We start from the raw sequence: 16,823 nt of genomic DNA, 5'->3' as shown, positions 1-16,823 counted from the left end.
GCTTGTCACTGTGTGTTCACTCCCAGGCCTGCACAGCTGAAGGAAACACCCTCCTGCTCCTTGCGGTGTGTCAGTGGGAGAAGGCTCCGGATGGAGTCAGCTAGAAACCTCTGTGAGCTCAGCTCCAGCCCTACTGGCTCACTACATTCATCCTCGTTCCACCACATCCCTGGAGAGATGGGAAGGAATGGCCTGCAGGGCCTATCTAGCAACTACCCACCATCTTGGGGGAAATGTCTCCTCCCCACAGTAACTCCCAAAGCATTCGTCCCCTGCCCTTGCATAAATCCCTTTAATGTTATTAGGCTTTTGAAAAGAAAGGCAGAGGAGAAAGTTGCCTTCAGGTATTACCCAAAGTCCCTTAAAAAACAAGAGGACTTGGCTGCCATTTTGGAGCCAGGAAAGGAAGAACCATGTGGCAAATGGCTCAAGGACAAGCTGGTAAGTATTCAAGTGCTGCCAAACCTCAATAATTGGAAAAGACTGACCGGTGTCCACTGGATTGAGCCACTAGGGAGACTGGGGCCAGGGGAGCTGGGTGTGAGGTGGGTCACAGAGGCCTGGGTGTGGCGGTGGTGTGACAAATGTGTGGGATGAGGTGGAAGGCCGGGGCATAGAGTGGGCACACTGCAGGCTCATGGGAGACTGGTGGCTTCACCGGCTGGTTCCATCTGCCTTGAGAGGTGAAGAGTCTCCTGAATGAGGGGCAGTGGAGGATGCAGGTGAGTGGCGATGGGGAGCAGATGTCAGCACCCTGGGGACAGCTTTGCAGAAAGCTGCAGGGATCTGAGGGAACCCTAGACAGACTGGCAGGCTGAAGGAGCACGTTTTGCTCATTGATAATCTTGGATGGAAAAGCTTTGTCTTTTCAATTCCTATCTATATCTTCGCCATATGTTTACCCTGTTAACGAATATTTACTGTGAGCCCACTCTGTGCGAGCTCTGTGACAGGCAGGAGCAGCTGGAGGGGGCAGCAGGAGGGCAGAGTGGTGGCCGGGTTGTTGGTGTCAATGGGTATGTTGGGGGCATGGGTGGGGGGTGACCAGATTGTGGAGCACCTTGGAGGCTGTGGGAAGGACCTAGGATTTTACCCTGAGGAAGGTGGGTATCTCAAAGCACCCAGCAAAGTGTACCTCTCATCACTCCAGAGACACTCCACAACCACCACCCACCCCTGTGAGTATTCAGGGACATTTACTTCCAGGGCTATCAAGAAGTTTCCATTTCTGGCTAATTCATTGTATCTCATTCAGGAAGTCTATGCTAGTATCAGCCATTTATTTCATCATTGACCTGGTAACAGAAAGCTTCCAAAAGACTGTGTATTTGAATACTTTCTTATTTCTGTCCAAAATTTAAAAACTGGGGCACGTGGATAACTCAGTAGATAGAGCATTTGACTCTCGGTCTTCAGGGTTGTGAGTTCAAGCCCTACATTGGGCATCGAGCCTACTTTAAAAAAAAATAGCAAAATTTAACAATTTCTGGGAGCATCTCAGTAAAAGGAATACAATAATTTTTTCTTTAGAAACATATGTGTGGTAGAGTGCATCCAGCCCATAATTTAACCAGAAATATTTGGAATTATCCTCGAACTTCTTTGATTTGATTCCGCTGATAGAACTGATCAACCTGTGCTTGGGTAGCATCTTGCCTGATGTGGATGCCTGGATTCTATCAGGAGATTACCCCAATGGTAGAAAGACAAGAGCATAGAAAACATAAAGCCTCGTAGTGAACAAACGTGATACATCCAGAGATTTTAAAATGGCCAGATTTTAAAATGATTCACTTTTCTTATTTGATTTCTTATTCACCTATGTGTATCTGTCCCAAGACATCAGTCATTACCTTTCTCCATATCAAACAGCCCCTGTGCATGGGGCAGGCATAGGCAGTCTGGTTTCTACCAGTTGACCCCCCCCCCCCACGTGGGAAGAGCTGATTTGATCAGCATGTGGACCCTTGCCCAACATATCCAATCAGAGTGTAGTGGGGATATTTGGAACTGGAAACTGAGAGACTTGGAGAGTTGGAGAAGCAAAGTTACAAGGTCTTGTAGACAGATCGCTGCATACAGTGTGGTAGCCAGACAATGCAGTTGTATTCGGCAGCCCTTTGGGCCACTTGCATCCAGAGAAAGCCATCTGCAGGGAAGGGAATGGGGCTGTGCACGGAGAGCAGGAGAGACAACATACCAGAGAGAAAAAGAGGAAAGAACAACTACTTCCCAACCTGACAATCCCTGTGACTCAGCAGTGCCTCCCACATATTATTTCCTGTCCTGAGACTGTGCAGTCCAACCTTACACAAACCCTTTACTTAACTCTCGAGGTATTTCTATTCTTGGCCATCAAATAACCACTGCCTGAGAGAATATTGCTTTCCCAATCTAGATCAAACATTTTTGTGCATGTGTTAAATTTGTCGGCTTCATTTTCTCATAGCTTTGAAATTTTTTTATTTCAGAGAGAGAGAGAGTGCAAGCAGGGGATAGAGGCAGAGACAGATAGGGAGAGAGAGAATCCTAAGTAGGCTCCATGCTCAGCACAGAGCCCAATGCGGAGCTCAATCTCATGACCCTAAGATCATGACCTGAGCCAAGAGTCAGATGCTTAACCGAGTGAGCCACCCAGGAGCCCCTGTTGACTTGCAATTTCATATCAATTTCATTTCACTTTTATCATAAACCTTTGTGTGCTTAGCTCTCATTTGATTGCTAAACTCTGTACATTAATAATCTCACAACTAAGATTTAAAACCACACCTCCGTTCATAACAGGTACACTCTGTGGTTTCATACAATTTTACTGAGCTCAACCTGATCTGAGAATGGTTGGAAATGGACAGTTGGGAAGATATTTTTTTTTAAACTCACTTCTAACCTGTAACTACAAAATAGTTACACCTCAAGGAGATGATTTTAAGGCATCTATAACATGTAAGATGCTACACAAGCATGGGCTGATTGATTCTATCAGCAGAATCATCACATAACTGTACTAGTGACTAAGAGCTGATTTCCATGCAGAGAGAGGAACCCCAATGTAACCCCATTTATCACCACATTTCCAAATTCCCCCCTTGAACTGCCCCCTTGAACTGACCAAGACATGTGGCTCGAGTAGGTCAAGGGGAGAAAATAAGTCAAAACTCATCTTGTAAAAGCTGCAAGTTATGTTCTAACCAGATGGTAATAAATATGCATGAAGCCTCCCAAAGAGCGAGTTACCTCCTGAGACCACAGCACAAACAAAGGGTTTGCCAAATAGGAAAACTGGGAACCCAGGATCCAACCACTTGGAGCGTTCAAGCATTATTAGGCTGTAGAGATGGTCAGAAATAAATAGAACTCAAGTAAGAGAAAACTGAATGGACATCTGTTAAGTACTATGTGCTAGTTTTTAAATGCTTAAACCTTCTTTCAACCTCAAGAAAACTGATCCGTAGGTACCCAAACTGTTTCTAATAGGGTGAGATGGTATTTTACACCTTGCAAACCACATATGGTCTCTGTAATATATTACTGGTTTTTTGTTCAGCTGTCTCTTATGTTTATAATGCTTTAAATGCATAGATACCATTCTGAGCTCACAGCCCATAGAAAAACAGGTGTGGGCCTCCAACTGTAAGTTTACACTTCCAGGTATACTTGAGGCTTTTCGGTGATGGACATCTCACTACCTTCTGATGAGACTCCTCTGATGATTGGACTCTTCTAAAACTGCATCCCACGGAGCCAAATGTTCTTTCCCTTTAATTCACACGTGTGCCTACTTCTGACTTCTAGAGTTGGCAAGTTCTTCTTCCTCAGAGCCTCTGAAATAGAGCAAGGCTTCTTTGGGGAAACAGTCCATTAATTTCCTCCGAACTTGGCATGAAGTGGTTTTGAGACCTGTGGTGTTCCGAGAATGTGGCGTCCAGAACTGACACAGAACCAGAAACTTGATGTGGCCACCATGCGTGTGTTTGGACCATTACATACCCTAGTATGGACAGAGTATCAGTAATAATACCACCAACCTATACTGAGATTCAGTGGTTTTTGCTTTTGTTTCGGCTGCTCTGTCATCTGGGGTTTGTAGGAATTTCCATCAAAAACTGCAAGCATTTACTTCCACTAGAAGTTTAGATTTCTATAACGAAATACGGTCTAAAGATCTAGGCAGGGCTTGAAAATCATTGCATGCGTGAATGCAAGTAAGTTCTTTTTATTTCTGTGAGGTGAGTGTAAATTCCTTCTGAGGGACACATGTCCTTTAGTATGTGAAATGAGCAGACGGTCCTTTGGGGGTGAAGCAGGGAATGCACCCTTTAGTGTGTGAATCACAGAGGAGGGGTTGCCTGTGTCTCCAGGATGATCCAGAGCTCTGTGTCTTCCAAAGGAGGCCCCGTAACCACAACAGGCTTGTGGAACAGACCAAATGGCTCTCCTCTTGTCCATGCTAATGAATTATTTATACCCAAGGAAACACTTTCAGGAAACGTGCAATCTGCTGGTGCTCTCTCCCCTCCCCAGGGCCTCATTTTGGCATCTCTCTCTGCTCTCCAATAGCATGCTAGTGGAGGCTAAAACCAGACAGAAGTTTGGAGGGGTGGGCGGGAGAAATGGAGGAAGCAAGTTGTATGTTTATTGGGAAAATTCACTTATATTTAAAGATCAGATCTTTCACTTAGAACTGTGATGTTTGAACATTCATTTGGGTACAGAATAAGGTTTTCAGACATCCTTTTTTATTTAAAAAAAAATTTTTTTAACGTTTTTATTTATTTTTGAGACAGAGAGAGACAGAGCATGAACGGGGGAGGGGCAGAGAGAGAGGGAGACACAGAATCGGAAGCAGGCTCCAGGCTCTGAGCCATCAGCCCAGAGCCCGACACGGGGCTCGAACTCATGGACCGTGAGATCGTGACCTGAGCCGAAGTCGGACGCTTAACCGACTGAGCCACCCAGACGCCCCAAGACATCTTTTTTTAAATAATCCTCCTTTCATGGGCAAAAGCCCCAAAAGCTCCTTAGAGGAGCCCATCCTATTTTGCACATTAAACCGTGAGTAACATACGAACTGGGTATCTAATCTGCCCCCTCAGGAATTCTAGTATCTTCCCAGGTTGTCAGAATGCTTGTATTTTCTTTACTGTTCTTTATCGTGGGAAGGGGATTGTGGAATCTGAGGAGAATATCAGCTTTCACAGCCCCATCGAAAGGACCCTGCAAAGTTACCTGTTTCCATGTAAGTTTTACCTTCAAACCCACCAGATACATCAGGTTTCATCTCAACACAGTACTGGTACTGAAAATAATTGACTCCAGGAGGCTGGACTGAGTTCTGCCATTAAATCAGTACACGGTGGTACAGCCTGGGGGCCCCAGAAAAGGGCACGCCTCCAGCTCCTTCCGACCATTGCTTCCCCTATGCTGAAATCTTTATGAAAGAAGGCAAAATCTTCATCCCACGGAGCTGCCTGAGGACACAGGGGAGGCAAGCTCGTGGAAAGGACACCATATTTTAAAAAGAATTAGAATAACGTGTTTTTAAATAAATGCTCCTGTGTGGTAGTCAAAAGGGATAAGATGCTCATATGTAGAGGAGGAAATACTCAGGCAGGAAAGGGGAAAGGATTTTTTTAAACTGGATTTTTAAATCATTTGGGATGTAAAATCTTAGTCATTTCTTTTTTTGTAATGTTTTATTTATTTTGAGAGGGAGAGAGAGGCAGAGAGAGAATCCCAAGCAGGCTCCATACTCACTGGGGAGCCCAACGCAGGGGTTGAACTCACCAACCATGAGATCGTGACCTGAGCCCAAACCAAGAATTGGACGCTCAACTGACTGAGCCATCCAGGTGTCCCCAGTTATTCTGAAAACATATGGGATATGTCCCCAGAGAGGCAACTAGTAGTTTTCACCCGGGTCTGGAAAGATTGTCTGTCTCCTTAGGTAGAAAGCACTCGGTCTGTGACTAGGTCACTGCTAACACTGCAGTATCCCCGTCACTCCCACAGTCTAGCGGCATGCACTTCCATTGTTCACGTCACGTAGTATACAGATTCTGTGGATACTGTGGATTCTGTGGATACTTCCAAAAGATGTTAGCAAACAGTACCTTTGCTCCAAAAAGTCCCACACACATTTATCTAGTGAACAAGTACAAATTTAGCAACTTTAATCGGTGTTCTTGCAGACAAGTGAGGATAGGTATATGCATATATACATATATATATATACCAAAATTGAGAATTTACAAATATGATTTGGTACATTTGATCTAGTAGTGGGTAAGTCCATGGAATAAATCTGAAGTAGGATATATTTCTTTTGGTGGTGTTTTTAGTAATTCAGTTCTACTGCATAGAGAGTGATCTGAAACTTAAATTTGACTAATTTTGGAAGAGTCCAATGAGAGAAAAGAAAGCATGTAGCAGTCCCTGAAGCAAGCTCATGTTTATTTATGCTGTTCCCTGGAGACAACATGTCTGAATTTTGTGCCTAAAAAGTGTGAAAACTGTACTCAATCAGTGGGCATCCCCTACTGTAGTTGCGTGTTCCTCTGGGATGTGCTATTACAAGGAAACCATGTGGAGAAGCAAAGTTAACAGCAACATTGAACTGTGTGTAGTCCAGGCCAAAGAGGAGGACTGAGTTCCAGACTGAAGGCACCTGAAATGTCCGCTGTCCACCAATGTGGCCTTGCTGGCACCCAGGGTCGGTGGGGCTTGGAACGCTCTCTGTCTGTTCCTGCTCTCAGCCCCTAGTGCAAGTTAGCCCAGGGGGGCCGGACGGGGCAAGTTTCAGCACGATCATCCCATGGTTACCACTTCCCTGGAATGGAGACCCCACACTCATACCAGCCCACATAGTAGTAGGGGGTTCCAAAACCAATGTTGCCGAAGCTGACTGGCTCCTGGCGATACTGGCGATAGTAGCCTAAAAGGGTAAAAGGAAAGAGAGGGAAACAAAGTGCATCTGTGATATTGTGATTTATAATAAGAATTATATACTTGGTCTTTATCCCTGTTCCTGGCACACAGCTCCTAAAACTCTTGGATTCCCTAAGTGATAAGAGTGGTTAAGGTATCTGGACATTCATAACAAATGCCTTGGACCACTCCTGAGATTATGCTAATGAGATTACTTTCAGAAAGCATCTATGGGTGGGGCTAGTCACCAGACAGGACAACCATGTGATTAGAGGGTGTGACTTTTGGTCCCACCTCCTGGCCTCTGCGGAGGGGACAGGGGCTGGACATTGAGTTCAATCATGAAGGGCCAGTGATTTCTTAAATCATGCCTATGTAAGGAAGCCTCCACAAAAACACAAAAGCACGATGTTCTGAAAGCTCTGGGCTGATGAACAGGTTCAGATGCTGGGAGGAGGGCACTCCCAGAGAGGGTGTTTACATTCTGTGTCCTTTCCCCACACTGTGCCTTATGTGTCTCTTCCACCTGTCCGCTCCCACCCACTGTACACTTTTATAATAAGCTGGTCGGTACCCTAGTAAGTAAAATGCTTCTCTGAGTCTTTATTTATTAAGTGTATTTATTTATTTTGAGAGACATTCATGAGTGGGGGAGGGGCAGAGAACGAGAGAGACAGAGAATCTCAAGTAGGCTCCACAGCGTCAGCGCAGAGCCTGACATGTGGCTCGATCCCACAAACCGTGAGATCATGACCTGAGCCAAAACCAAGAGTTGGACATTTAACTGACTGAGCCACCCAGGCACCCCTATTTTTTTTTTAAGTTTATTTATTTATTTTGAGAGAGAGAGAGAGAGAGAGAGAATGTTTCTCTGAGTCTTGCAACTCTCAGCAAGATTCCCACCTGTCCTCACAGAATTTAGGGCCTCCTGACTTGCCTGGAACCTCAAGCTTCCAGGTTTAATTCTTGGAATCTGGGGTAGGCTTTTAGATCTTTCCAGTGAATCTCTCCAAAGAAAGAATACTATAGCATTTCCGAGCAGTTCTCCCATAAAGTTAAAGTGAGGCCCCAACCTGCTCAAAAGCGTTTGTGACAACTCCCCTTTGGTCCTGTTCATTCTTGCCAGCTGAAAGGTTACCCGCCATTCTACCAGTGAGCATGCTAAGTAAGCAGCACCTCTATTCAGAACCAAAACCATGGCCACAGTCGCAGAAACACAGTGCACTATAAATAATGCATAGTAACCCTGGGGCAATGCAAGAGTCTGAAAAAATAAAGAAATGTGATATATTTTATATACTGACTGTGATGGTTAATTTTATGTCAGTTGGGCAAGGCCATGGTACCCAGATATTTGGTCAAATATTCTAGATGTTTCTGTAAAAACATTTTTAGATGAGATTAACATTCAAATCACCAGACTTTGAGTAAAGCAGGTTATTCTAGAATGTGGGTGGGCCTCATCCAATCAATTGAAGGCCCTACCAGGAAAAGATTAACCTCCCCTGAAAAGGTGGGTATTCTGCCAGCAGACTGCCTTCAGACTCAAACTGCCACACGTACTCTTCCTTGGGTCTCCAGCCTACTGGCCTAGTCTGCAGATTTTGGACTTGCCAGCCTGTACAATCATATGAGCCAACTCCTTAACACACCTCTCCCTCAATCTCTCTCTGTCTCTCTTTCTGTTTCTCTCTTTCTTTCTGGTTCTGTTTCTTAGGAGAACTCTAATCACTTACTTTACTGTTGTGTGTATTTTACTCTATCTTAACTCTTTAAAAATGGGCAATTTGCATGCCAGCTTATTGTATCTTTTTTTGTAAACTAAAACATGTTGCTGGAACATGTCATGTCTTGAAAATGCTAGATCACTAAGAGTTAAGGGCATAGTGGAAACAGTGCTGTACCTCATTCAGTTGTTCTGTTTACTTTTTTGGCAGTTGAGGGAGTTGGTAGTGTATTACAAGTTGTTAACCTTTAAGAGTGATATACTTTGTTCTCACTCTATAATGCCTAATGAAATAGTTGATACACTATCTTCTGAAGTGTATGATAAGCTATGGTTGGTTTGCATGTTCATTGACTCTTTCCTCCTTTGTACCCTTGTTTGTGCCATCCTCTGCCTGGAAGACTCTCCAATCTCTGCATGTCTAGGTCTTCTTATGACCCAGCTCAGACTCTGGCTCTTCTTCCCTGATAGCTTCAAGTGGCCTGCCTCCCTATTGTGCAGACTATAATCTGCACAATTACCTGACAATAGGACAATTATGTGATGTAACTCTTATCATTATCTGTATTTTAAGTTGTTCCTTAAATTAGTTACCTTTCACTATTTGTTTACCTTTCCCAGTTACAGAGCAGGGAAGTGATTTTTCTGAGAGTAGGGACAAGGTCTTATATTCCTTGGTATCCCTGCCTTTCCTAAGTTCACCCCAATTCTAGCACATGGTTGGAGTATTTTGTTGATTCCTTATTTTTATGATCCAAAATGTTACCAACACCAGTCTTTAAATGGCAAACAAAAGGGAGAGTTCTGGTGATTTTCTCCTTACATTAGCCTTCCTCTCCCAGCCCCCAGGGTGGTATAATCAGGCCTTTGTTCTAATTACCTTGAATGGTGGGGAGAGCTTCTACGTAGGACTGAGGCCCTGTTCTTCCATCAAGGTGTGAATCCACAAACTGGCAGTGGTCTTCACCTCTTCCCCAGCTGTCCCCAATGTTGTAGAATGTATCTGCATGAGGGAATACAATGGGTCAGTGACTGGTCAAAAAATGTACAGCTGGTTTGAGAGTTCGCACAAGCTTTGGAGACCATTTGAACTGGGTACTTAAATTCTGTGTGTTACACTTTCCACATTGGAAAAATTATAATGGCACCAACCTCATAAGTGTTGTAAGGATTCAGCAAGCTTGTGTATGCTAAATACTTAACAAGTCCTCACTAAATGGAAACTATTAATATAATAGGCAGTTTCAGCTTTTAACTGGTAGGGCTTTTTACTCCTTGGTTCTTTAAAAAAAGGAATAGATGAAACTGTGATAGAGAATATATTATGAGATAATTACAAAAGGCATGAAGATCTGTAAAAAAATAGAACCTATTTTCATACATAACTAGAAGTAGGGTGTGTGTGTGTGAGTCATAAGCTGCTGTCCGTGGTACTGAACCACAGCTGCACAGTAGGGCAGTTGTTTCAGTCAACCCTGGGATACTGGAGTGGCTGTGTAATCTCTCCCGGGAACTCTGATGCAGGGCACGGAAAGCACAATGGTGGGTGAGAAAAGAAAGAGCAAGATAAACAAATAGACAGTGGCTGTTAGGAGAGGTACACACACTGAGAAACTGCCAGAGTGGAGAATGGTAGGGAAGACTTTGTTTTGACATGGTCTTTAAATGATCACCACTAGCATGAAAAACAAAAACAAAAACAAAATGACCTATGAAAAAAATCTATAGCAGCTGAATAAAGGTTTTAAAAATGTATGTAGTAAAATCTTAAAGGTGTGCAAGTTTTAAAATAAAAAAACCCAAATTTGTATAGGTGGATGAGTCAAAGCCAGCTGGGTAGAAATGGCATTTTGAAATAGTAGCTCAAGATACTCATGAAATTCTTTGTTTTTGATGCCTTACCATAATGAAAACAATGCAATTTTTATTCAGACACAGAAAAAAATAATACTTCTGATGTATGCTTCACCGTCTACAGTTTTTCTTCACAACGGTGTGGCAATGGCAAGGACTAGAGTGGGCAGAACTGATCTTCAATACTTCTGGCTTACGCTCATACCTATTATTATTGAATTCATGGCAAAGAAAATTGGACTTCATATATCTACCAGAATTTTGGACCTCATTTCTAAAATGCAGTGGATTTAAAAAATACAGAAAACAAAAACGAGTAACTCCAAAATAGAGCCTAAATATCCAAATTGTGTTGAGCCAGAGTGAGATATAATGGGTCCACAATTCAAATACATTCTGATGCACCTGCTATGTCAATTTAGTACCTGGTAAAATAAAAAATTTCCATTTCCATACCTTCCCACACCACACCATTCTCAAAGACCTACCTTTCAGGTTGTCACTGAGGTAGATCTTATACCGCAGTGAATTACAAAGAACAACTCCCACAAATTTTCTATACCACGTCCGCTTCACATACTGCCGGCCGTGGCAGTCCGTGTAGCTGGGGTCATGTTTGAAAGCAAATGGGATCCAGATGGGCTCACCACCTTGATAATACAAAACATAATCTCTAAGTCATGGCACTCCACAACATTTATTGTCACACAAAGTATCAGAAAATCTGGCTTGTTCACTGGCCTTTCCCCTCCTCTCAGGGCTTTTCTCACCTCCTCAGTGGGCACCCTTTTCCTCGTTCCCCTTCTTTCTTGGCACTGAAGTACAATTGAGGAGTTCCTCTTACCTGAACATATTTCAAGTACTGTATGTGCATTTCTATAAGGGATTCTTGAAGTAAGAAAAGGCCTTTAAGCCTCAAGGCAAATAAGATATAATGGCATATTTGATCTTTTGGGACATGCCATCCTACCTCTCCACTCCGAAAGTCCCTCAGCATAGGCTCCTACTGTTCCTGTCACGCATAAGACCTGTCTTGAACTTGAGCAATAGGGCTTTCACAGCTGGTTTGAAACACCAAGTAAAAGATGCGTTGTACACTTAATCCATTTTTCTCTCTTTTCAGCAATTTAAAATATTGAAAGGGAATATAAATATAGTTATCTATTTCATTGATATTGGCCACTCCATAATGGTTTTCTTTTATAGATATTAGCTGCTAGGGTCATATAAAAAAATTCTCAGATCATTCTTTTCCCTAGATCAGGATGAAGAGCACAAGGAAACCACAGAAGTTGTCAAAAAATCATAAAAATGCAAAAATGGTCAGGGAGCCTGGGTGGCTCAGGGGATTAAGCTTCTGACTTCAGCTCAGGTCATGATCTCATGTTTCCTGGGTTTGAGCACTACGTCCAGCTCTGTGCTGACAGCTTGGAGACTGCCCCTCTTCCACTCACACCCTCTCTCTCAAAAATACATTAAAAAAAATGCAAAAATCGTCTAGCATTTCTACTTGTGAGTAATCATAGCAATCTCATATTCAGTATTCAACATGATTACTAGAATGTCAAGTTTATTATTTACGTCAAGAAGAGAAACTTACCGGGTGGCCTCACAACAAGCAGAGGATTGTCTGTAGAGTGAAAAAAAAATAATTGACTTCACTATCATATTTCACAACCATGCAATTGTTGAAATGTTTATTGTAACTGAGAGTGCTAACTGAAGAACTCCCTGGAATAGATACAATATATTTTATTTGAGAGATGCCAATGTTTTCCTTAGTTTTTATTTTCTAAGCATTTCCTTCTGAGAAATATTCTTTTTCTTTTTTATATATTAAATATGATTTATTGTCAAATTGGTTTCCATACAAAACCCAGTGCTCATCCCAACAAGTCCCTTCCTCCCTGCCCACCACCTATATTCTTTTCTAATTAAATTGCCTTATTATTTATATAGAAGTTGTGGGACAGTATAGTTAAGATTTTGATTTGGGTACTATAAAAGAATTCAATATTTGTCATTTTTAAAAGATGTGTCTATCTTGACAAAAAAGTTTGGTTTCTTAAAAAGGTAAACATATACCTACTATCTGATCTATCCACCCCATTCTTTAGTATTTATCCAAGAGACATGTCCATGCAAATACTTGTCCATGCAAACACTTTGCACTTGTCCATGCAAACACTTGTACATGAATGTTCATAGCAGTTGTGTTTGTAATAGCCAGAAAGTAGAAGCCAACTCAAATGTCTATGAACAGGTGAATGGGTAAGTTATGGCACAGCCATATGATGGAATATTGCTAAGTAATAAAAGAGAATAAACTATTGATATATACAATATGGATGGATGGATCTCAAAATGATTTTGCTGAGTGGAAGAAGCCAGACAAAAGAGTTCACACTGTATGATTTCATTTGTATACAATTCTAGAAAGTGTAAATAATCTAGAGAGACGGAAAGCAGAGGAGTGGTTGCCTGGAAACAGGGGAGAAGATGGGCGCATGGCGGGAACAGGGGAGCTGGGTTGCCCAGCAGCAGTGAGCACATTGGGGTGACAGTGATATTCACTAGCGTGATTGTGGTGATGGCTTCAAGGGGGTAAACACTTTAAAAGCTACTGAGTTGTACACCGTGTGTGTGTGCGGCTTACTGTATGCCACTTGCACCTCAACAAAGTGGTACTTAAAATCTCTATATCTTAGCCCAAAAAATGCCACTTAAGAAAATACGGAACTAGCTTTTTAAGGAATGCTGCTTTAGAAAAAATTCATTTTTGTGGTGCCTGGGTGTTTCAGTCGGTTAAGGGTCCAACTTTGGCTCAGGTCATGCTCTCCCGGTTCACAAGTTCGAGCCCCGTGTTGGGCTCTGCTCTTACAGCTCAGAGTCTGGAGCCTGGTTCAGATTCTGTGTCTCCCCCTCTCTCTGCCCCTCCCCACTTGTGCGAGCATGCATGCACGTGCTCTCTCTCTCTCTCTCTTTCAAATAAACACAAATAAACCTTAAAAAAGAGTTACTTAAAAGGAATAGTTCATTTTTATAAAATGCCATGGGCTAGGTAAACATGGGCCATTCATTTTTTTTTTTTTTAATGACCATAAAGAAAAATTGCTCTTTCAGGGTAAATATCCTGTGAGTTTCAACACATGCATTTGTTCTTGGAACCCTCACAAGCAGGATACAGAATATTTCCATTACCCAAATCTCCCTTGAGCTACCCCTTTGTACAGATCTTTCATTCACTCTCACAGAACAGGGACCTACCATTAGCTGTAAGTGTGAATGCCTGTTTTGCTCTCCTGCTCTTAAGTTTCAACAGTCTGCTGAAAAAAATGTCAAATACTCCAGGGCAGGGTGGAGGGGAACATACGGAACAACAGCACAACACAAACAACAACCAAAGCTTGCCCCTGTGGTGCAGCCTACATTACACGTACACGTTTGCTTCATGGATTTTTATGTTCGGCAAGTGCCAGAATTCAATTACTTGCCAATGTTCCTGTTGTCAAGTAACCACTTTCAGCGGGGCCGTGCAAAGGGAAGGAGAAGCTTGAACAAACTCACTGAACAAGCAAAGATGCCCAGGGCAAATAATTGTCAAATTGCAAGTAATTATCAAATTGTCAAATGGCATACGTCAGGATCTCCTCGGAGCTGACTGTAAAAGACAGTCTTCTTCAGAGGTGTGGGGGGGGCCAACGCTCACTCTTTGGAAGCCACAACGGTTAGGGTGGGGGCACGGCAGGACTTTTCTTAGGAGGGGGAGTAGCAGAGAGCTATCTCTTTCAAACTGTATGGCAGTCTCAGAAATTACATTTCTGTTCTCAGACTTGGGGCCAGAATTTCTTGATAGCTTTCTAGATTTGAATTATTTTTTTCTATACACTTTTATCATGTTAATTATGATCATCACCAAAGGTCCACTCTCTTTTTAGGAAATGTAGCCATGAACTAGACATGTTCCCTTCTTTACCAAATTAACCCTTGGAAATGATTTTCTCTCTTTCTTAATTATTAATGAGGAACACACTTCTTAAATGAAATTAGTAAAAACGCTTTTGAGGTCCTTTGCCAGCATTTCTAGTATGAAGCATATTCCCATGAAAGATTTTATCTTTTCTACTTACTGTGATGCAGATTTCAAATCATCACGCTTAAAAATAGCTTCCAATGACAAATGTCCTGGGATCGAACTACGTGTGGGAAATAATCTAACCAAAGAGAAGCCAGAGCAATTTTAGCGCACAGCCGGTTCACACGGGCTTCTGAAGGTGACCTGGTTCGTTCGGAGTCATAGGTAACAGCTCCCAGCATAGTTTCCCATGTGGAAAGGCTGCTAACCCAGGACTGTGGCCGTGGCCAGTTTGTGCACACTGCTGTGGACCATGACCACAAGAACACCTTATGGGAGGGCCAGAGAGCTCTGTACACCAGCATGCCCCAGTGCACAGACATCCTCTGAGTGACACTGTTTGTAAGACTGGCTGCTATTCTAATTAAACTCTCCGTATGAAGTAAAGACATCTTTGTCTCCTGGCAAAAGAAGCATCTTGAAGACCTGACTAATTGGAAGAAGCAACCGCCTCTCTGGCCACATGACATTGATGCTCTTCAGCTGTTTGTAATAAAAAAAAAAATAGCTCTGTAACTAAATCTTCTACAGGGAGATTCAAACTTATCTTTCCCACATGGTTGAAAACTAGATTTTTCCCTTTCATTGGAATTTGACCTTTCCACTTTCCAGGCAGTTCCCAATGACGATTACTCTTAATTTTATTATCCAGATTTTAGCACAGCAGAAAGAAAACGATGTTTATTTTATGAAGTGATATCCAATATGAACTCGTTAAATAGAAAAGATTGTACTTCTTCAGTTTTTATTCCATTGTAGTCATGATTCCAAGTGATTTGTCTTTGAGAAAAGGAGAAGAATGAGAATATGAAGTTGCTGTTACCTGATTCTGTAACAAATGAGACCGAAGGGCTGATGGGTCCGTAGCCATGTGGATTTTTGGCTTGAACTTTAAAATAATACCTGAAATTGGAAGAAAACATTTTTTGAAAGAGAAGCTTCTTTAATTTCTGTGTAATAAGACAGATTCCCCAACTATTGAGCATTTGCTCTGTGGAAGGGCTTGACTGTAATTTTTTTTCTTTTTGAGAAAGAGAGAGAGAGAGAGCAGGGGGAGGTACAGAGAGAGGGAGAGAGACAGCTTAGTGTGGAGACCTATGTGGGGTTCAATCCCACAATCATGAGATCATGATCTGAGCCAAAATCAAGAGTTGGACGCTTAACCAACTGAGCCACCCAGATGTCCTGAGTATTTTTTTTAAGTTTATTTATTTATTTTGAGAGAGAGAGAGAGAGAGAGCAAGTAAGAGAGGGGCAGAGAGAGAGCGAGAGAGAGAGAGAGAGAGAGAGAGAGAGAGAGAGAATTCCAAGCAGGCTCCACACTGTCAGCACAGAGCCTGACATGGGGCTCAAATTCACAAACTGTGAAATCGTGGCCTAAGCCGAAACCAAGAGTCAGACGCTTAACAAACCAAGCCACCTAGCGCCCTGGAGTGTTACTTAATACATCACTGATATTCATATTTTTCCTGAACTTTCTCATTTTCTAGTAACTTTTCAAAATAATACAATTAACAGCATAGACTAATGTAGCTGATGGCAACAGAAGGAGCAAATCGGGCAAATAAGCCACTTAGGGAGTGTGTGTTCCTTAAGGCATCAAGGCTACATGACATGGCCCCACACAGGCTCATCCCTGGATGGACACCCCTCTCGCCCTGCTCTTGCCCCACTTGAGTTCCACGGCTTGAGAAGGAGAAGCTAGAGCAGCAAGACACTTACAGAGCAGAATTCAAATGTAACCTAATTCTTATCACTGGACTCTGTGGAAAAGCAGGATGTTTGACCCAGTAATGATGCAACTCACTGTGGGCAGGGAGAAGTCAGCCAGTCCCGAGGTTGGCCTCCTCAGTGGAACTAACCTGACAATGATGTTTTGGGCATGGACAAGTACTATGGTTGGCTCTGGAGCTTTAAAAGTCACCGAGTTTCAAGCTTCTGTGCCTCAAGGAAAGAGAAGCATTAGTCCAAGAAGGGGAAGAGGCCTGGAGAAGTTCTGCTGTGGATTAATCTTTGTCTTGGAACAGAGAATGGGCTTGTTCATCTAGCGGGAGACTGACAGGCCAAGCAGGTTGGGAGTCCCTAGACATCTTGGTTTGTGCTCTTAGGAGCTGCAGGACAAGAAGTGGTGGTTACAAACTACCGGAGCCCAACACCACAACTGTGACCCACTAAATCTACTGT

The 16,823-nt window shown here is 42.7% G+C and overlaps 1 protein-coding gene and 1 long non-coding RNA gene across 2 annotated transcripts in view; one reads left to right on the top strand and one right to left on the bottom strand.

Annotated features, from left to right (window-relative positions):
• Positions 1–283: 283 nt before the first annotated feature.
• On the top strand, positions 284–4,030 carry LOC123385598. Its single transcript, XR_006598454.1, has 2 exons — positions 284–722; positions 3,649–4,030. It is a non-coding gene; the product is annotated as an uncharacterized LOC123385598 (long non-coding RNA).
• A 2,110-nt stretch (positions 4,031–6,140) lies between these two features.
• Positions 6,141–16,823, bottom strand: part of FNDC1 (fibronectin type III domain containing 1) — a 108,190-nt gene continuing 97,507 nt past the window's right edge. Inside the window, exons 19-23 of the mRNA XM_023254545.2 lie at positions 15,463–15,542; positions 12,105–12,134; positions 10,993–11,154; positions 9,531–9,653; positions 6,141–6,931 (exon numbers count right to left, since the gene is read on the bottom strand). Of these exons, the coding sequence (XP_023110313.2) occupies positions 6,816–6,931; positions 9,531–9,653; positions 10,993–11,154; positions 12,105–12,134; positions 15,463–15,542 (511 nt within the window). The 3' untranslated portion in view covers positions 6,141–6,815. The remainder of the gene's footprint in view (positions 6,932–9,530; positions 9,654–10,992; positions 11,155–12,104; positions 12,135–15,462; positions 15,543–16,823) is intronic.

Source organism: Felis catus, chromosome B2 (assembly GCF_018350175.1).
Source record: "Felis catus isolate Fca126 chromosome B2, F.catus_Fca126_mat1.0, whole genome shotgun sequence".
In the NCBI taxonomy this organism is placed as follows: Eukaryota; Metazoa; Chordata; class Mammalia; order Carnivora; family Felidae; genus Felis; species Felis catus.
The sequence above is the reverse complement of the archived record's forward strand: the minus strand, read 5'-3'. Positions and strand labels throughout refer to the sequence as shown.